Source organism: Terrapene carolina, unplaced genomic scaffold, assembly GCF_002925995.2.
Source record: "Terrapene carolina triunguis isolate 2854851 unplaced genomic scaffold, T_m_triunguis-2.0 Scaffold275, whole genome shotgun sequence".
NCBI classification, from domain to species: domain Eukaryota; kingdom Metazoa; phylum Chordata; order Testudines; family Emydidae; genus Terrapene; species Terrapene triunguis.
In genome coordinates this window covers 1,337,128-1,358,293 of record NW_020664626.1, presented here as the reverse complement: position 1 = coordinate 1,358,293, position 21,166 = coordinate 1,337,128, and the positions used below count along the sequence as shown (strand labels likewise).

Below are 21,166 nucleotides of genomic sequence, written 5' to 3'. Positions count from 1 at the left end.
TGCTTTGGAAAATCCCATTAGGCATCAAAATACCTTTGAAAACCCGGTCCTAAGCAACTTGCCTAAGGCTACACAGCAAGGCCCCAAGTTTTCAATCAGGCCTGTGTGGGTGGGCCCCTCAGCCCATGCCAAAATCCACTGCAGCCTATGGGGCACTGCCCACACAGATCAGGCCCCAAATCAACAATACAGACTGGCCTGGAGCTCATACGTTTTGGGTCTTCACCCTGTGCCCAAGGTATTAGACAACACTGCCTCAGCACTGGGCAATGAAAATATTCTCCCTGTGGGAAAAGGGGCCGCTAACAATGGAAACATTTTGTCTAAGGTCATGTACCCAACTTTCAGAATAGATATTTCTCAGCTGCATCAATGAATGACCACAGACAGACACGCCGAGCCTGACTCTAGTGGAGACTGCGTAAGGCACTGGTTATATGGAGATCACAGGGGGGTTTCATTGGCTACAATGCACATTCAGCAAACATTGTTAAGGAGAACAATTCCCTACAAAGCTGTAAGTTGGCTGTGTTCCCAGTGCACTTCACTCACGCCAGTCCCGTTGGCTCCAGCGAGACTATGCATGAGTAAAGTTACACACCTGTATGAGTGTCTGCAGCGCTGGCACTTAGGCCTGGTCTACACTAACCCCCCCAATTCGAACTAAGGTACGCAACTTCAGCTACGTGAATAACGTAGCTGAAGTCGACGTACCTTAGTTCGAACTTACTGCGGTCCAGACGCGGCAGGCAGGCTCCCCCGTCGACTCCGCGTACTCCTCGCGCCGAGCAGGATTACCGGAGTCAACGGCGAGCACTTCTGGGTTCGATTTATCGCGTCCAGACAAGACGCGATAAATCGAACCCAGAAGTTCGATTGCCTGCCGCTGAACCAGCGCGTAAGTATAGACAAGCCCTTACATTACACAATCACCACTATCACTATCATAGAAGCCAGTCCAAAAACATTACCTTGCTACTCGCCATTGGCTTTCTAACTAGAATATTTAAATATGCATGAATATGGCTTGATTCCCTACTGTATCATTGGAACAGATGAGGCACAAAACATTTTCCTAAATGCTTTTGGCATGAAATAGGGGAATTAGCTGGACAACCCCAGGGCAGTATCTCCAGCAGCTCTTTTCCTGCCTGTGCACCATTGCCCCCAGTGGCAGAGCACAGTCCCAACTCACGTTCTCATCCATCAGTGCCGGTATAATCCCAAAGAACGGTCTCATTGCCATAGCAGGAATGATGTCAGCTCCTTCCTCCGAGGGCCGGGGAGCAATGCAGATGCCGCCTGTTTCTGGAAGAACAATGGGAAAGTTAAAGAGGCTGGGACACATTGGAATGGCAGGTTAGGCTGGATAAAAGCAAGCACCTACTTTTCTCAGCTACACAAGACCAGCAAATTACAGACACCCTCCCAACTAATAACACTTGGATTGTTGTAGTGAATGTGATGGTCCCAGGATATTAGAGAGACAAGGCAGGGGAGGTAATACCTTTTATTGGACCAACTTTTGTCGGTGAGAGAGACAAGCTGACACCGAGCTGACCTGAAGAAGAGCTCTGTGTAGCTTGAAAGCTTGCCTCTCTCGCCAACCGAAGTTGGTCCAATAAAAGATGTTACCTCACCCACCTTGCCTCTATAGCACTTTGAGGCAGAGATACTGCTTTGCCAAACGCTACCTACAGTATACACCAGGGGTCGGCAACCTTTCAGAAGTGGTGTGCCGAGTCTTCATTTATTCACTCTAATTTAAGGTTTCACGTGCCAGTAATACATTTTAACGTTTTTAGAAGGTCTCTTTCTATAAGTCTACAACATATAACTAAACTGTTGTTGTATGTAAAGTAAATAAGGTTTTCAAAATGTTTAAGAAGCTTCATTTAAAATTAAATTAAAATGCAGAGCCCCCCGGACCGGTGGCCAGGACCCAGGCAGTGTGAGTGCCACTGAAAATCAGCTCGCGTGCCACCTTCGGCACGCATGCCATAGGTTGCCTACCCCTGGTATACACAATACATTTCCTCTCCATCTGCTGGATTGTGCAGTGTACGAAGTCGGGAAAGATCTGAGCTCAGAAATGATTTTGAGAATCCAAACAACAGCTGCTACATTATCATATTCTCCTTTAAACCTCTCCTTTAAACCCACCTGTGCCATGATGCCTACAAAACACTTGGCAATGGTTAGCCACTGGTGAGCTGTGACTACTGCTTGTCACACTGTTCATACCTGTATCACTGTTACCTTGTGCTCACCCCATCTGCCATCCACCTGTTTGTAGCTCAACAAACTTCGATTGTAAGCTTTTTTGGACAGCGACCACCTTTCTGTTCTGGTTGTGTAGAGCCTAGTAGAGTGGGGTTCTGGTCTCTAGGTGATGCCATAACAACAAGACTGGAAGAATAATTAATATATGCATTCCTTTCCTCCTCTTTTCTCTTTGACTTTCTTTCTGAACATTATTTTCTAAACACTTCACCACTAAGTTTGCTCTCCTCTGAACTCGCTTCACATCTATGTCTTTTGAACACCAGGGTGCCCAAAACCATGAACTGAAGGTTGGCTGACATATCAGTGCAAAACATCTGGATGTCTTGGCCCTCATAAGCCACACAAAACCAGACGTCCATCTTTATAACGAGACGACAGTCAGAGATAATGCGGCCCAGGTAAGCAGCTGGCCTCAGGCGCAGGGCAGCATCACAGTGCACTGCATCGGGGTAACTGACTCCCAGGGCTTGGTCCTGTGCTCGCTGACACCAATGGCAAAGCTCCCATTGACTTTAAAGCTGCAGGAGCAGAGGAGCGTGGCCAAAGCACCATGCAGGAAAGGAAGCAGTGGCCCATATACTTTGTAGTAGCAGCTGCGGTCTGGATGCACACCAGCATTACAAATGGGGGTAAGGACTGCATGCCTTAGTCTTGCACCTAGCGAATACACTTCTAAGAAGGAGCAGCCCATTGATTCAGCCTATGCACTCTCTTCCTAGAGTGTGATCCTAAATTAACACACACACTCCTAGAGTTATGCAGGGACTAAATTAATTCCATGGAAATCAACAAGAGCTGAATGTAGTGAGCACTAATGTGGCACTTACACATTTTCAGATTCCTTTCTTATCCATGATGCTACCTGGAAAATGCTGTTCAGCCCCATTTCCTATCCCACAAGGGATTGTAGCAGTGGGGATATAAGCACAAAATATTAGGGGATTTATTTCCTTGTGCTGTTTTTACAGCACTTTGAGGAATTTGTATGCAAAGCGCTTTGTGAGACTAAATTACTATTATTACATAGTATTAGAATAGCCCACCCATTAGGGGCATCCTGAGATTATTTTCCATTCTGAACTGAGCCTCTTAATCATTCTTTCCTCATTTCTGCTGGGATGAATGTTAAATCAGATCAGAGATTTCAACCTTAATCAGATCTGTTATATCCTGACACTAATTCAGATGCACAAAACAGAAGCAAACGGACAGGAATGTTAGGCTTTAAAAATATACGAGCTATGTTCTTGACTGGTGTAAATCCGCATTGCTCCACTGGCTTCAGTGACTACATAGACAGAACCTATGATTTTGCCTCTAGTCTCTTCTCTATAACTAGGAGGAGAAGAAGGTATCTCTAGGTGGAACCATAGAGCTGAAGTATCACTCCACTGAAAACAGGCCTCAGAGCTGGCTTATATATCAAATGGAAAATGATTTGGGAAGTCTCTTCCTTCAGGGACAGTGTACACATCAGAAACTTCTGTGCAATGTGCCATGATTGTCTTAAGGCTTGCCAGCACTTTCCTATTTCAGAAAGCATACACCATCCTCTACAAGCACCGATAGAATCCAGGAAGAACTGCATCGAATATTTCACGGTAATGAAGGTGACAGAGTACGAAGCTCATGCTGCATGTACAATATGTCTGTTTAGCTCCGTTGTAGTGGATGTTCTTTACAAGTGAACATTAATTAAAATCACAGTACTGTAAAACAACATTTAAAATACAGGCCATGCCATCTGCTACACAGCACAATGACTGACTACATAACAGCCAGTAGAGCAGTGCAGATCCAAGGGGGAGATGCACGGTGGTAGTGGGCTGAATGGGGCAAAATCCCTGAAGAAAGTAAAAAGATAAAACAAAGGCAAGACAATGCAAAGAGTGGGAGGAAAATACAACTTTCCACCCTTATTCACAGTGGGCAGTACCTTAGGCAGAGCCAACGCTCCAACTTGCACTGATGTAATTAAAGGGATGCTTTTTCCACTGATCTAGTTAAACCAGTGCACATTTCTGTGTGGACACTATTAAACTCAGCAATTTAGCTTATCGTGGTAAAGAGTCAGCTAAGTTGACACAAGCCAGATTTAAATCAATGTCAGTGTGTCAATGCAGGGGTTTTACAGCAGTTTAACTAATTTGGTCTTTAATTAAGAGAAGGCAAAGAACTCCAGAAAGAGGAAGAATCCACTCCAAAGCGGCACATTGCACAAACTAAATCTATCCAAAGCTGAGAAAGTCAGGTACCCTGGTGTGTGGGGACTTTGAATGTGCACACCTTGCATTTGCTTGTCACATAGTCCAAGCTGACAATGACCTTGATAGAATCTCTCAGCAATTGTCACTCAAGTCTTTGAATACCTCTGCAATGTGTTAAGCACAAACAGGCTTTTGCTTAAATATCACACATGCATGCTTCTTGTTTCACCTATTTCCTTAAATATTTCCTGTTGACAGTCACCAAAACCTTCTCTCCTCCCACACCCATTTTGAGTGCTCCTACACTCCTCCGACAGAGTTTGTAGCACTGCAATGAAGTCAAAGCCACAGCTGTTCTATTCTGTACTGCCCAGTAAATTCAGTACTTTGGAGACCAACACAGATGTTCTTGGTCTTAGAAACAAAGTGTGCTCTTTATCTACTTTCTGCTTCTGTCTTTCCATTCAATAAATCTAGTAATTTGTGGAGCAACTCACAATCCATTCTTGGGTCAAACTTTACTTACAAATTAGTAGAAAAGAGTTAACAAAAAGTAGTGACCCAGAAAAGTTAACACATGATTCAATGTGAATATGTCTAGCTACCTGGCAAACATTCATAATCTTATTCCAACTGAAGTTGATGAGAGTTTTGTTGGGTTTTTTTAATGGGAGCAGGAGCAAGTCCATTAGCAGAAGCCATATACCCTTTGTGTGACTGAGAAAGAAGAATCTAAGCACTGAAATGCCCTATTAAGAGACGTGTTTCTAAGAACAGCCCTTATTTATTCTATAAAACAATTTAGTGCCTCTAGAATCATTTACAACAGTTTACCTTTGGTGTCACTCTAATTCAAAAGCTAAACAGTCTAGTCTCTATTCTACATCATTTAAAACTAGACCGAAAATCACACCAGCTTTGAATCATATTATCACTCACAGCACAGACACCACTGCCTAATATTAACACTAAGGCCATGCCTCCACTACGACTTAAGTCTCTCAGTGCTGTGAAAATCACCCCCCCGCCCCAAGCGACATAAGTTTTGCCAGCATAAGTTGTCATGTGCACTGCGCTATGTTGGTGGGAGAGTTTCTCCTGCCGACGCAGCTACCATCACTCACAGGGGCTGGTTTAGGTATGTCGACGGGAGAGCTCTCTCCTGTCAGCATAGAGCAGCTACACAAGAGATCTTACAGCGGCATCGGTACAGCTGTGCCACTAATGTAGACGTGGCCTAAGAGCTACCTTAATTTCTCTCTCTCTCTCTCTCTCTCACACACACACACACACAAATTCTCACTCACCCAAATACTTTCAAATGGATTCTTAAAGTATGGTTTGCTAATTTTTATGCCCGTTCAGTTTTATTCTCTGGTGACATACCGCTGCTTCCAAAGACAATGTTCCATAGAGGACAAAGGCGAATTAATAATGTAAATTACATTGATTGCGAAAGGTGAAATGTAGCTGACACTATGGTCATCAATTCACCTGCTGCATCGGCAGTGGATGGGAGGCTAGGGAAGTGGGAGGGGTCTCCTTTGGCAGAGGAGAGGGAGAGGGCCGTGTGAGGATATGTGGACTATTTCTTTAAGTCTGTAGCAAACAGTCAGGCAGGAGGGGAGCTGGGGAAGGTTCAAGGCTGAAGCTGTAAATCTTTGTGAAGCACAGAAAGGGAGCCAGAACGAACGCTGGCTTCCTCACTGTAACGGAGTTCTTTGTTCAGTGAGAGAAGAAAGTGATTCTTTCCCACCATCACATGACGGGGAAGAACAGGAGCCGGTTGTTGGGGTAGGAGCAGGGAAGGGTCTAGAGGAGGATTTACTTCAGTGAAGTCCTTCAGTAAGAACAGTCAAGATTACTGTGTTTTTCTTTAGTGACCTCAGGGTATGTCTATATTGCAATTAAATGCCTGCGGCTGGCCCATGTCAGCTGACTCAGGCTCACGGGACTTGGGCTTGCAGGGCTGCTTAATTGGGGTATAGATGTTTGGGCTCGGGCTGGACACCGCAAGGGGGAGAGTCCCAGAGCCTGGGCTCCATCCCAGATGCAAACATCTACACCTCAACTAAAAAGCCCCTTTGGCTCGCGGGGTTCAGGCTGAGTCAGCTGGCATGGGCCAGCCACAAGTTTAGATATACCCTCTGGGACTAGACATAGCCAATCCAGGCAACAGATTAACAATATGGGCCTGACTGTCACTCACACTAAACCCACCCTCAACCACTCTCGTCATGTAAAGACACCTAAGGAGCAGATTATATTTACATCCAAGTTAAGGCACCTTTCCATTACTAGAGCATTGCAAAATGGCCTTAGTGCAGAGGTGGGCAACCTACGGCCTGCAAGCCACATCCAGCCCACGGGCCCGTCCTGCCCAGCCCTTGAGCTCCCGGCCAGGGAAGCTAGCCCCCCTCCCCCGCAGCCTCAACTTGCCATGCCGCCAGCGCTCTGGGCAGCGCTGCGGCGTGGCTGGCTCCAGCCGGGCAGTGCGGCTCAGGGGCGGATTTACCAGTGAACACAGGGTGCACTGGCACGGGGCCCCCCAACAACAGGGGGCCCCAGGGACCGGCACTCAGGCAGCTCAGCACCGGCGACCCCCCATGGGGGGGGCTGCACTGTGGGGGCAGGGAGGGAGACTCACCTGCAGCCTCAGGGGAGCAAGTGGGTGGTGTGGGTGGTGGGAGCGCGGGGAACGTAGCCGGAGGTCTCAGGAGGACACCGGGTGGCGGCATAGCTGGCTGGAGAGAAGCGGCGCTTTGAAGGGGAAACTGCTGCTTCTCTCCGGCTGCAGGGCTGCCCCTGCTCCTCCTGAGTCCTCCGCCCATCTTCGCAGGGCCACATTCCGAAAGGGGCTTTAGAGGGGTGGTTGGATAGGGGGTGGGGTCCCGGGTGGGCGGATGGGGGCGGGGGGTCCTGGGAGGGGTCGGTCAGGGGACCAGGAGCAGGGGGGGTTGGATAGGCGTGGGAGTCCTAGGGGGGGCATGTCAGGGGGCGGGGGTGTGGATAGGGGGCAGGGCAGTCAGGGGACAGGGAGCAGGGGGGGTTGGATAGGGGGTGGGATACCAGGGGGGTGGTTAGGGGTGGGGGTCCCGGGAGGGAGCGGTCAGGGGACAAGGAGCAGGGGGGGTTGGATAGGTTGGGGGTTCTGAGGGCGGGAAGTGGCGGATAGGGGGCGGGGGCCAGGCTGTTTGGGGAGGCACAGCCTTCCCTACCCGGCCCTCTGTACTGTTTTGGAACCCCGATGTGGCCCTCAGGCCAAAAAGTTTGCCCACCCCTGCCTTAGTGTAACTGAGAGACAAGCCTCACTTCATTAAGATGGGACGCACAAGAACCAGCCTAAGCACACTGACGAATTACAGACGTGCACTCCTGCTTTCTGCGAGATGGCTCAGTGCAAAAGCCCCATTAAGTCGCAACATGGCCACCCTTCTTTACTGTCAAATAAAGCTACTTCATTCACACGGGGAGGGCTGCAGACAGCAAACTGCAAAACAGCATAACAACTTCTCCCCACGTCCCTCCTGAAACAAAACAAAGCACTTTTAACTGTCTTCTCCTATGAACTCTAGTAGCGAAACAAATACCCTTGGCTACACAGTTCTATTTTCCATAGGGAAAAAGGACAAACAAATACCTAGGCACAATCTGTGATTCAATCTTATAGTTTGCTGTACCTTAAGTTGTTTTTCATGATAAAAAAAGTTCAGTTTCAGTTCAATTCTCAAAATAACTACTGTGTGGTTTCCATTTCAGACAACAGCCTTTCACTTTCAACTGAACAATGAAAATTGTTTTCTGCTTCTAGAGCTGGTCAAAACTTTCAAATGTTCAAAATTTCAATGAAAATGTTTCATGAAAAAACATTGCTGGGTTTCAGCCAGTTTAAAGAGCAGATCAAAATTTGCTGAAAACTCAAAATGTTAACAAAATGTGTTCAGGAAAAAAATCTCCGAAAGGTGGCAAAGTTGTCACCACTTTCTAACCATTCCATGATAATTCCTCGTGAACATGTTTTTCCTCCCGATCAGTGCTTTTTACCTGTTTGCCACCAGGTGTCAACAAGGGTGCACCGGCTGTCTCCCACTACATTGTAGAACCATTGCCAAGCTTCATGGTTAATTGGTTCTCCCACTAAATCCAAAACAGTAAAGAAATAAGGGTGAATTCTGGTGAAAGGATTTGTATGCAGTGTGCTTTCCCTTCAATATATTTAGGCTTGGAAGAATTAGATTTTATTGGTAAATGTCGGTAGGTGTCAATATCACCATAAACACCAAACCATCCAAAAATATTTCCATTGATAATAATTGAAATTACAGATAGGCAAAGTAAGAAAAATGCTGCTTGAGAACTTATTACAGTTTGATTTAAGAATATTTGCTTTGCATATTTTGACATGTGATTTTGACAATTTGTGTTTAACTTTTTAAATCTCAAAGTCTGTCACTGAATAATTATTGTCTAATTCCCTCCTTAATTTCCCTCAACTATGAAAAAGTAAATTGATAAAAATTGGAAAAAAATGCTTAAAGCCCATAATTTCGTGCAACTTTGAAAATTTAAATAGATAAAAAAAATTAAAATGCTTAAAAATAATCAATATTATCCATTGAAATTATAAAAAAAAAAGGAAAATCGAGTTCTGCCAAGCCTAAATCCATTGCATGCCTACTGCATGATCTCAGGCATTTCTGAACATAAATAATTTGTCTACACCTACTAACTACTGATAGCATTTTGCTGAGACATGAGAAGAAGCCTAATGTACCTGTGTAATATGATTAGGGCCCTACCAAATTCACGGTCCATTTTGGTCAATTTCACGATGATAGGATTTTAAAAATTATAAATTTCATGATTTCAGCTATTTAAATCTGAAATTTCACAATGTTGTAACTGTAGGGGTCCTGACCCAAAAGAGGGTTGTTGGGGGGGGTCACAAGATTATTGTAGGGGGCTCACGGTATTGCCACCCTTACTTCTGTGCTACTGCTGGCAGCAGCGCTGCCTTCAGAGCTCGGCTGCCACAGAGCGGCGGCTGCTGAGAGCAGAACTGCCGCCAGCAGGAGCTCAGAAGTAAGGATGGGATGGGATGGTATTGCCACCATTACTTCTGGGCCCTCAGTCAGCAGCTGCCGCTCTTCAAACGCCCAGCTCCGAAGGCAGCAGCGCAAAAGTAAGGGTGGCCTGGTATGGTATTGCCACCCTTCCTTCGGCGCTGCTGCTGACGGGGCACTGCCTTCAGACCTGGGCACCTGGCCTGCAGCTGCTGCTCTCTGGCCACCCAGCTCTGAAGGCAGCGTAGAAGTAAAGGTGGCAATGCCACGATCCCCCCCTACAATAACCTTGCGACCCCCCTGCACCTCCCTTTTGGGTTGGGACCCCCAGTTTGAGAAAAGCTGGGGTCTCCCCCATGAAATCTGTATAGTATAGGGTAAAAGTACACAAAAGACTAGATTTCACGGGAGAGACCAGATTTCATGGTCCGTGACACCTTTTTCATGGCTGTGAATTTGGTAGGGCCCTAAATATGATGAACCTCACAATTTAAGACATTCCTCTCCTAGGACTGGTGAAAAGCAAAAAGGAATCTAAGGGAAGGTAAGTACTAACTGGAGGTAATTTGGGGGGTATTTAGAAAATCGAAATGATGCTGATGCAAGGGCTGTCTAAGCATCCCAAGCCTTAGAATTATTAATGCTCTATGATGCCACAAGCACAATTGAATTTCTTTGGCATCTTTTTCTGGAGAATGTTATTCTCATAAAGGAATCTAGGAAATGGGGGATAATTCCAAGATATTTATTCAATTGCCCTGGCATTGGGCTCTTCATTTTTTCTACATAAATAGTAACTAAACAACTGTATGTGAAACCTGTATTTGAAAGAACATCCATTCTTAGCCATTCCAAGCCAATCCTCCACTGGTGTAAATTGGCATAGCACAACTGACTTCAACTGAGCAAGACAGATTTCCATGTTTCAGAGTAGCAGCCGTGTTAGTCTGTATCCGCAAAAAGAACAGGAGTACTTGTGGCACCTTAGAGACTAAGGTTAGTCTCTAAGGTGCCACAAGTACTCCTGTTCTTTTTACAGATTTCCATCTGTAGAGAACCTGTCCCTACAATTCCCTTCATAAGAACGTTTAGTTCCTCTCACCTGATCCCAGGGTTTTTAAGGAAGATCTGTCATACTTCTTCACCCACTTATCTCCATACTTCAGCAGCAGACGTACAGCAGTAGGTGCACCGTAAAACTGATTAATTTTTAACCTCTGTACAGTTTCCCAATAACGACCTGCAAAATCCCAAATATTCTTCTTTAGTCTGTCTGGTTACGGAACAAAGCTACTGTTACAAATGCTGCACACTTAAGTAAACAGTAAGACAAAACTCTACAGCAACTATTTGCTGTATCTATAGTATAATACTGATGGCACCTTTATTACCCTGGGTACATTATACAAACATTCCTGGTTTGTATAATCACATCCTCAAAAGAAACGGGACCGGTGATAATAGGAAAGAGAATACATCCCCTAAGGTAGCCAGGTCACACTTGATAGGCTCCTAAGCCGCATACATGTGCAATTAAAACTGCGACCATCACTCCCTCACCTGGGTCAGGATACAGCGGAGTGCTTTCAAACAGCACAGAGGTGCCTCCATTACAGAGTGGTCCATATACAACATAGCTATGTCCCGTGATCCAGCCAATATCAGCCACACAACCAAAAACATCGCCTTGCTGGTAGTCAAACACATGCTGCAAAGATAAACAGTGAGGCTGTTTTCGTAATGCTGAAAGAACCAATCTATGCTGCACAGGATGAATTATTTTATTCAGCCATGTAAAGCTGATACACGAAGTAAGCCTAAACAGACAGAGGAGATATAAGTGCACAGAGGCAAGGCTGGCCTAAGGACTGGAGGCTACAATACCTCTCATACCCAAGGAGTGGGCCAGATCCTGTGCTTCTCAGTCCTTAAATCGGACGAACTCCCGTTGGTGACAGTGGGAGTCTGGAGAGTAAACACGAAGGACGTGACCCCACACTGTGTAGGAAGCCGCCTGTGCCTGCGCAGTGTCCCACCAATGCCAATGGGCTCCCCAGAGAGGCAGAGCTCATGGCAGGTTGCTCCTCAGGATTTAACCAACGCTACAGTTACAAAGTGTTCTGTTTACTTCCCGTTTAATACCCTGGGTATTAATGAAGGAAACGAGGGATCCGTAGGAGACTCACTGACGTTCAGCTTGCCCTAGGAACTCCTCACTCCAGTCACACACATACAGCCTTTCACATTATATTTTAGATAAAAGCATCTGGGGCTGATTATACTTCCTCAGCTATCAAAAATGTTCTGCCTAGGAAATCGACCTTCTTGCACCAGCTGATGCATGTTATCAGAGCGGGAAAGTTACAGCTCGATTTACCTTTTAAATAAAAAAACCTGAGAGTTCCACCAAAATCCAACCCTCTACTCTGAAATCAAAATCAAAGGGTCATAGAATGGAGCGGCAGGAAAGATCTCGTCAGTCAGCCAGTCAATGTCCCTACCAGTGCTGGATTATTCCTACTGTACGCTTTCTAGTGCTTGAAAGGCAGCACATTTAAGAGGAAAGCATCTGTGCAGGAAGCAAGACTCTCTGAATGCCTAGACCAAAGTTGGGAACCTTCTTCTTGGACTGAGAAGCAAACAGATTCGTGGGCCCCACCTTGCTGCTGTTTGTAGAATAAAAAAGCTGGCTGGTGTGACTCCACCCCATTGGAGAAAGGTTTAACAGCTCACCCCATCGTCTTGAATGGATAATCCTCAAATGTTCTAAAATTCACCTCTGAGCTGAGATTAACCCAAAGACGACTATCTCAGAAAATTACAAGTGAGTAATTGGGACTAGAATTGAAATCTCATCTAGAAACTTCAGTATAATATATGGATTTCTATTACACTCTTCAGGAGGGGATCTCAAAGCAGAAACTGCAAGAAGTTAAGCCTCACAACACCGCTTTGGGATGGTCGCGTTAGCCCCATTTTGCTTATGGGGAAATGAAGGTCCAGTGAGGCTAACGGGCTTGCCCAACATCACATCGCAAATCAGTGGCAGAGGCAGAAATACTGAGTGTTAATACAATTTGTTTGCTCTTCAACAGACAAGCGTCACAAAAGGAGGTCCCTTGCTCGGAATCCAGCACCTCTCTGCAGTAAGAGCAATCAGTGCAGTACTGGAGTGCAAAACTAAACCAGTAAATGACCAATGAATTCAAAATGCTCAGGTGGAATCACTGCATCATTTGGATTCTTTACAACCCCCGGGATCTGATTCTCCTAGTAGTGTACTTCCTGAAATCAAACTGATGCTATTTAATTATTAATATGCTCTCATGTACTTTTCAACTCGATTACACAGAATATGCCACATAATTTGCAAACACTGATGGAAGCAGCCTTGTTAAACAAACAAATGTCCCACATTAATACTGATAAAGCACCAATGGTCATTTTCTACAAGTAACATTGCTGAAGTACCTTGTGTGTCACAGCAGCATAAAGCAGATACCCAGCCTGAGTGTGAACAATCCCTTTGGGTTGTCCTGTGCTCCCGGAGGTGTAAAGCATGAAGAGCATGTCTTCACTGTCCATGCTTTCAGGAGCACACACAGGAGCCTCCTTGGCCATCTCCTAAGACGAGAGAAGTTGCAAAAGAAACACGTTAGCCTCACACAGCAAATCCTTCCATAACACTTCAGTGTTTCACCAGGGTCCTAGCTACGTACAGAAGAACTGTCATTTCTTCAGCTGATGCCATCTTTTTCTGCAGAGAGACTGGCAAGAGCTGAGCATTTACTAAAAGAAAGGCAACGAAGCAGATGAAGAATGACCTGGCATGGATGCTCAAATGACAGGCACCCTCTGTTCCCCTGACTCAGAAACAAAAGAATGTGTGCAGCACACCCCACATAAGCGTTCATGTGGCATGTATGCAGCACCCATTCTCTAGATCCACACTTCTGAGAGTCTCAGGCGCTAGAAGGAAGTGGATTAATAAAGCCATCTATAAAAACAGCAGGGACTCTCATAGGTTTCAAGACCTTGGGAGGATAAAAGTTGCAGAAAATAGAAGTGTGATTCCCATAATGAGCCACACTTTGCAATAATAGAAAGGTCTTTAGGGGACAAGTTCCATTAGGGAGTCTTCTTTTTCTAATTTACACTTCTCAGTTTAATTTTAAGTCACATTTAGGATTTCCCAATGCCTGGCTCCACTTCCTGGCTAGGGAAGGAGCTGAGAGCCACTGCTGATGATACATGGCATAGACTTGACTTTTTTTCTTTTTTTTTTAAGAGAAAATCCACGTTTTATTTTTCCCTCTCCAAACACAGACCCAGCTAACTTCCTAGTAAGAATCCTTTGCTCCCTACTGGACAATGTAACCCACAAGGCACAGCCATCGGCAGAACTCCCACCAGGGCGCATTCAGGATGCTATGGGCTCAATTCTGACACAGTGCAGGTGCCAACAAAAGGGAGTGAGGGGAATACGCTCCTTATATCCCTACTCAAGTTACCCTGACCGTGGGCCTGGCATGCAGGAGTATGTGGGGTTCCTGGCCTGCTTATTCCCTCCCTAGCACAAGTGACTGGAGAGAGGGTGAAGCTCAGCTTCAACCCTCACCCCTCCAGTGGGGGAGAGTAGCTGGTCCAATGGTGGGCAGTAGCAATTTGCTGCCAGTATAGGTCAGCAGTAACTCAATACCCCAGCTCACCTCTGGAATATGGAGAGAATAAGGGTGGAATTAGGCCTCAGCAGGGGTATCTGAGTCACAGTGCCTCCTAGAGCTACTCCTGGGATGATGCAGTTTACACACCACTCCTTGCTCAGGCCTGGGCCTATATTCAAAATACAGCCCCATGAGGCTGACTCCCTATTGCCTTCCACCCAGTGGTGTCATTTACGCCTGTGCAAAGTGGGTGTGAAAACACTCCCATCTGCTTTAACAGTCTTACATCCCCTGGGCCCAGGTGCACCAGCCCAAGGTGCAAGGCAGAGGGGAGTGGGGTCACTGTGCACATATCAGCACTTTATGCACCACCCTCTGAAATCAGAAGTCCATTCCAGTGGGAGGCTGATGAATTAGTCCTGGCTACAATCTTTCATCCTCAGCAGACTCCTTCCCTCTTTCATCTTCGAGTTCACCCAGAGCAGCAATCAGATTTTCAGGTTCATTCAGCACTACTTTCCTGCCAGCCTTGTTTACGTTGAGGAGTACCTTACTCACACAAGTAGTCTCATTGACAGTAATTAGACTATTCACAGGGAACTTGATGGGACAATGAAGACAATGGGAATTTTCCACTGACTTCAACAGGCTTTGATCAGGTTCCGAGTGCGGTACAACTCAGCATGCCGAAGGGCGGCAGAACCTGGCCCTGGGTTAACAGAATCCAGAGGCTGGCTAGTCACTTCCCTGGATACTGAGTTGGCAACAGCTGGCTCTGTGGTAGGTGAAAATGGAACTTCCATAACCTCAGAGCATTAATATAATATAATTAGGGGTGTCAAGCAATTAAAAAAATTAATCGTGATTAATCGCGTGATTGAAAAAATTAATTGCGATTAATCGCACTGTTAAACAATAGAATACCATTTCTTTAAATATTTGTAGATGTTTTCTAAATTTTCAAATATATTGATTTCAATTATAACACAGAATACAAAGATTTCAGAGTGGTAGCCGTGTTAGTCTGTAGCAGCAAAAACAACAAGGAGTCCTTGTGGCACCTTAGAGACTAGCAAATTTATTTGGGCATTTGCTAGGCTCTAAGGTGCCACAAGGACTCCTTGTTGTTTTTACAGAATACAAAGTGTACAGTGCTCACTTTATATTTATTTTTGATTACAAATATTTGCACGGTAAAATGTTTATACTGCTCTATATACTATACACTGAAATGTAAGGACAATATTTATATTCCAATTGATTTATTTTATAATTATATGGTAAAAATGAGAAAGTAAGCAAATTTTCAGTAATAGTGTGCTGTGACACCTTTGTATTTTTATGTCTGATTTTGTAAACAAGTAGTTTTTAGGTGAGGTGAAACTTGGGGGTATGCAAGACAAATCACATTCCTGAAAGGGGTAGAGTAGTCTGGAAAGGTTGAGTGCCACTGCTCTAGAACAGTGTGTTTCCACACTGCCTGCAGCATAGGGTTGTGTCTAATTGGGATGGTAAAGACCAGGCAGGGTGGGGACAAATCCTTTTAAATCTCTGTAAAGTGCCATGCAAAGTTAGGGCACTGTATAGACCACAAATAAAGGGGGGGGGGGGGAAATGGGGACACTTTGCCAGGATACGGTCCCAGTGAGGGACCCAGCCAGAAGGCCACAAGCTCATCACCATGAGAAATAAATTCAGACTAAACTGTGGACATTTGAATTTGATTAAATGTTATTTATACAATCTCCGTGAGTATGTTTATCTCTATGCATCTATCCATGTGGGATGGGACGGGGGCCCAGGTTACGAGTGTGCCCCGGGTCCAGTGCCATGTTCCTTGGGGGTCTGCTTTTATCTAAAAAAATATTTAAAATATAATACATTAATAATTAATAAAGACAAACCCATCTTTTCTTGCCATTTTCAGCCATGTGCAATATCACAACTCCTACTCTTTATGGTGATACATCACAGACTCTGTGGAGTGGTGTGCGTCATAATACCCCAAGGCATTGATTGTTCTTGCTTTTGTTTTCATTTTTTGACGTACCATCACACTTCTCTAACTATTTCCATGGCTTGTCACTCTGCAACAACTCATGTGAAGATCTTAACATAGCTGAAAGATCTCCCCAAAAGGGTCGTAGAAATGTAGTAGACTTGAAGATGATCATTCTTCAGAAAACATTTTTGAGCCTGGCTGCCAAGACTACAACTGCAAGCTCTTCCTCAGGTGCATCAAATCTGTGGCACAGAGCATATTCCAGATACTCCACATGTGGCTGGAAAACTGACAGGTAGCCTGCTTCCCGCAGACTCTGTCCTGTTCTCGGGGAGCGAGCACTTCCCTCAAGATTCTTTAGGCGTCTGTCTGCCGAGATCCGTGTGACTAACTGCAAGTGCCCTTTAAACACTGTAAGGAGACCTGTATTTACAAGCCAATATGCCTCAGAGCCTGCATCTAGTTCCAGTCACTTCTAAGCATTTGACAAATCAATCTTACCAAAACAAGCGCCCAATAGGGTCAGAAATAAATTTTACACATCAGGCAAATGATAGATCTCATCACGTCATGTATTTATTGTGACCTTTAGTCAATGCATATTCCGATGGTCATATACCCAAACCAGGCAAGACAAAGTTCCCATGTGCTCCACAGCAAGATGGACTTAAATTTTACAGCACAACCCACTGGTACCTGTGACACTCCAATGCAGCAGCGTAGGTTCAGTTCAAATTTGGAGTAATATTAGTGAATTAAATATGAAAATGAATAATTTAGTCTGTGTCAGGATATTGGGCAAAGGTAGGTAGGACCTTGAGAGCCAGGAACCGAAGCCAAGAGTCAGAGCCGGAGTCAGAGTCAGGAGTCAAGCCGAGAGTCAGAGTCAGAGACAGGCTGAGGGTCAATCCCAGGCATCAGGGTCAGTGTTGAGGTTCCAGGGGTCGACTAGGAGTCAGAATCCAAGTCAGAGCCAACATCAATCCCAGGAGTTCAGAAGCAGGGCAGTCATAGCAACCTCTATGGACTGTGGGTCGCAGGGGGCAGCCAGGTTACAATTGCCACCAAATGACAGTGTGGGGATGTTGGTTGCCTGCAGGCCTGGGTTCAAGTCCTGCTGATCCGTACGGTATCCCTGTGTCATTTATTTTAACACGGAGTTCAATTTCTTTCACACTGTCCCCCTATTTTCAATGTGTCTCAGATTTCTGTATTAAAAACACACAACTACACCACAAAAAAGAGAAGCTGGAAGTTTTTGTCAACTACTAGAGAAAGGAATAGTTAGGGCTTTCGGTACCTTGGATTGCATGGAAGGCAGTTTGGGATTGTGGGATAAACACAGTACCTGAATGTTTCTACTAACATGATCAACAAGGAAAGACTTAATACCACTGATAATTATGTTGATATTAAGCTTCAGGATTAACTGATGCCTGGTCGGTTTACATCTCTCAGACCAACAGTTTCAGGTTATCTGCAGACTCCGGGAGACATCACTGCCCCAGTTTATACAGGTTCATGGACTAAGATAGTTTCTGACCAACAAGGCAGGCATGTTCTTGCTAGTGTTTATTATTAGCTGTACCGCCTATTTAACTGGAACATACTTGGCCCAGTACATGTATTTTCACTCCTGAGTAGTTTTTTAGCTGCAAAGTAGGGATTTCCCATGGCAAAAGTGCCAAAGTTCTTTGTTTATTGCTTCTGGCAAACTGACACAGCTACTCTGCATCAAGCTGCATGTTCCCGGTGTAACATCTAAACCACATTTTAATGGTCACTCCTTTCTCCCCCAGGCCATGTAGACTGTAAGTATTCCCAAACAATCATTCTCAGTAGAGATGGGACAATTACACTGTCCTTTCCACATATTAAGGCCTCTCCTGTGTCTTGTTTATTCCTTCAGTTCCATACAGTACGTCCAGTTTTGGGAGATAAATGACGTTCTACAGAGCCTGACAGAACCATCCTGGCATGTCCAAACACAGCATGGCTACGACTGTAGTAGTAACGATATATTCTGGAATTCCTGAAGCACTTACTCCTTGATGCTTAGCACTGTTGCAGGGAGAGAGGATTTGGGGTAATTTCCAAGCACCAGGCATTGCAGTCCACTGTGGAATGGAATTCAAAGGGCCATCTTCTCAATTGATGCAGCTGCAACATTTAAGGTTCCTGCCCACACTGGGGAGAATCTGTTGTAGTCTGCTCTGGTTCCCTCAACGAAAGACATTGTTCTGGTCATTGCAATTAACCAGTACAGTCAGTGCCCTTTAAACATCTAGGACACCTGTTGTGTGTAAATGCAAGGCTTTCCACAGGCAGCAGAAGCTCCAGACACTGTAAGTAACACCGGGCCAGGACCAGCTCTAGGCACCAGCAAAACAAGCACCTGCTTGGGGCAGCACATTCCCAGGGGCGGCACAGCAGCTGGTAGCAGTTGTGGAGGCACAGCTGGGCCCGCATGGCCTCAGCCGCACAGTGCAGGGCGCAGGGCATCTGCAGCACGCGGGCGCCGCTCACCACCTTGGCCATGTTGTCGTGGCGCACCTCGCCCATGCCGGCCCTGTCGATGAGCAGGCGCAGCGCCCCGTAGCTCACCCCCTTCACCCGCAGAATGTCCGGGGACTTGGCCGCCAGCAGCGACTTGTGGGCTTGGATCTGCCGGCCGGACACTTCAATCACCAGGTCCGGCTCCTCCGAGACCAGCTGCTGCAGACTACAGGGCTGCGCTCCAGCCTGTGGACAGTAAGTGCCAGGCGGCGGCCGGGCGATGTCGCCTCCTCCCGCCTCGGACTCGGATGCGCGTTGTTAATCTCCCGCTGGCTCTTCCCCACCCGGCTGCAGGAGGAGGCTGCTCCGGGATCCTGCTGCGGGGCTTTGTCCCCCGCCCTGGGCGAAGTGAAGCACAAGGAGGAGCTGAAACCGCTGGGAACTTGCAAAGGGAGCGCGGCGCTTTCCCCACCCCGCTCGCCTCTTCCCCAGCTGATGCGCTCCCTTCCATGGAGCCGGGCTGCTGCTGGCTGCCCTTGCTTCTCTCCGCGTCCCCCAGAGCTTTCCCCGGTGGGCCTAGCTGCTGCTCCGCTCCTCCACAGAGCCTTTCTGGACAGGCCTTTGCCTCCCTGATATTCCCATCACCCGGACAAAGGACACAGGAGAGGACTCTAGCAGAGGCTGGACCTGGCTAATGTCCCCCCCACACACACACACACACTCCCAGCTCAGCAGCACAGTCAGCCACCCCTTCCCCTTCTCTCCCCCCCCCCCTTTTTACTTTTTCTCCCTTTGTGGTTTTCCTTGCTCAACTCTCCTTCTTGGCACATGGTCAATTTCAGCCTTGTTTCCCAGCTTGGCCTCCTCTCACATGCTGACAGCAGAAAGAGGTGTGGGGCAGCCGTCCCTGCAGCCACTCGCTGCTGAACTTTTCAACTCCACTAATTTCAACATTGGTTAGATATCTGTAACCATCATGTGTTTGCTGCAGCTTGATTGCTCAGACTTTCCGTGAGTGGCATTGACAGATCAATGTATAGTAATAAAGTATCTCACTTCCTGTTCCTTGGGGGAGTTTGATTTTTTTTCCTGGCACAATTTAATTTTCTATGAGCCATTTTCCTATTTTTTTTCTTCAGAGTAAGCGACACACGTTCTTTAACAAGTGAAAGATCATTGAGTTTTAACAGTTTTGATTTACCTAGATGTTCGTATCAGCCTGCATGCATCTCCCAAGATCAGTTTGACTAATTGCACTGTTTTATTTCAGCTCAAAGAGGAGCTAAACATTTTCCTTGGACTTCCTGCTCTGAAATTTGCAGCAGCAGAGTCAACTAAACATGCTGATGTGTGATTATATCCTGCGATTATTGCCCCAATATGCAAACATGTGTAAAAGCCAAAAGAAGGGGGGGGGGCGGCCAAAATTTGTTTTGCTTGGGGCGGCAGAAAACCTAGAGCCGGCCCTGCTTAGGGCCCAGATTAGGAGAAGGGTGCCGTAACCACTACTCTGATCTGGGGGAGGAGGTTAAGTCTAGGACGGTAGAGGGAGCCTTGGAGTAGGGATGTAAAATATTAACCGGTTAGCCGGTAAGCATTAGTCTTACCGGTTAACCCGCCTTAACCGTTAACCCCCGGGCCAGCCAACTGGCCGGCCCCAGCGGCCCGGCCCGGAGCAGCCCCAGACTCACCGGCCCCGGCCAGAGTGGCTCCAGCCCCAGCCGCGCTGGCCAGATCGGCCCCAGCCACACCAGCTGGCCCTTTAATTGGTTAACCGTTTAAACAAAATATTTCTTAATCGTTTAAACAGTTAACTTTTTATGGTATTTACATCCCTACCTTGGAGTAAGCAAAACTGGTGATTGAGGATTGAGGTTACACGTCTACAGCGGATAAAAGCCCAATGGCGTAGCTGCGGCAGGCTTGGGTCAGCTGACTTGGGCTCACAGGGCTCAGGCTGCAGGGCTAATAATTGCTGTGTAGACATTCAGGTTCGGACTGGAGCCTGAACTCTGGGACCCTCAAGCCGTAGTCCGAATGTCTACACAGCAATTTTTCAGCCCCAGAGCCCAAGCCCCAGGAGCCTGAGTCAGCTGATCCAGGCCAACCATGGGTTTTTTATCCCTGTGTAGACATACCCTTTGTTACATGTGTCAGAGAGGACAGACTGAAGCCAGCAGTCTGCATTTGTAGCAACCAGATCGAAGAAAAAAACATTGAGGTTTAAAATACTAAAAGGAGAGAAAAGAAAAAACATAATTGCTTCAAATTCTTTTAATCTGCCACATTTATAAAATGAGAATACACAGACCATATAGATATTCCTTGTCAGGATAATGCACAGAGACTACAGAGCAACAAAGGCCAATATAGAATAGTCTGAGTTATTTACAAGTGTGTCCATTCTAGATTGAGCTGATTGGACTTTCTCCTTAGCTCTGCCAGCAG

At 46.2% G+C, this 21,166-nt stretch overlaps 1 protein-coding gene across 1 annotated transcript in view; it reads right to left on the bottom strand.

Annotated features, from left to right (window-relative positions):
• The window catches only part of ACSS1 (acyl-CoA synthetase short chain family member 1), a 49,060-nt gene that overhangs the window by 7,781 nt on the left and 20,113 nt on the right, over nt 1-21,166 (bottom strand). Inside the window, exons 5-9 of the mRNA XM_026657723.1 lie at nt 13,028-13,180; nt 11,117-11,264; nt 10,659-10,796; nt 8,538-8,630; nt 1,192-1,308 (exon numbers count right to left, since the gene is read on the bottom strand). Coding sequence (XP_026513508.1) covers nt 1,192-1,308; nt 8,538-8,630; nt 10,659-10,796; nt 11,117-11,264; nt 13,028-13,180 — 649 coding nt within the window. The remainder of the gene's footprint in view (nt 1-1,191; nt 1,309-8,537; nt 8,631-10,658; nt 10,797-11,116; nt 11,265-13,027; nt 13,181-21,166) is intronic.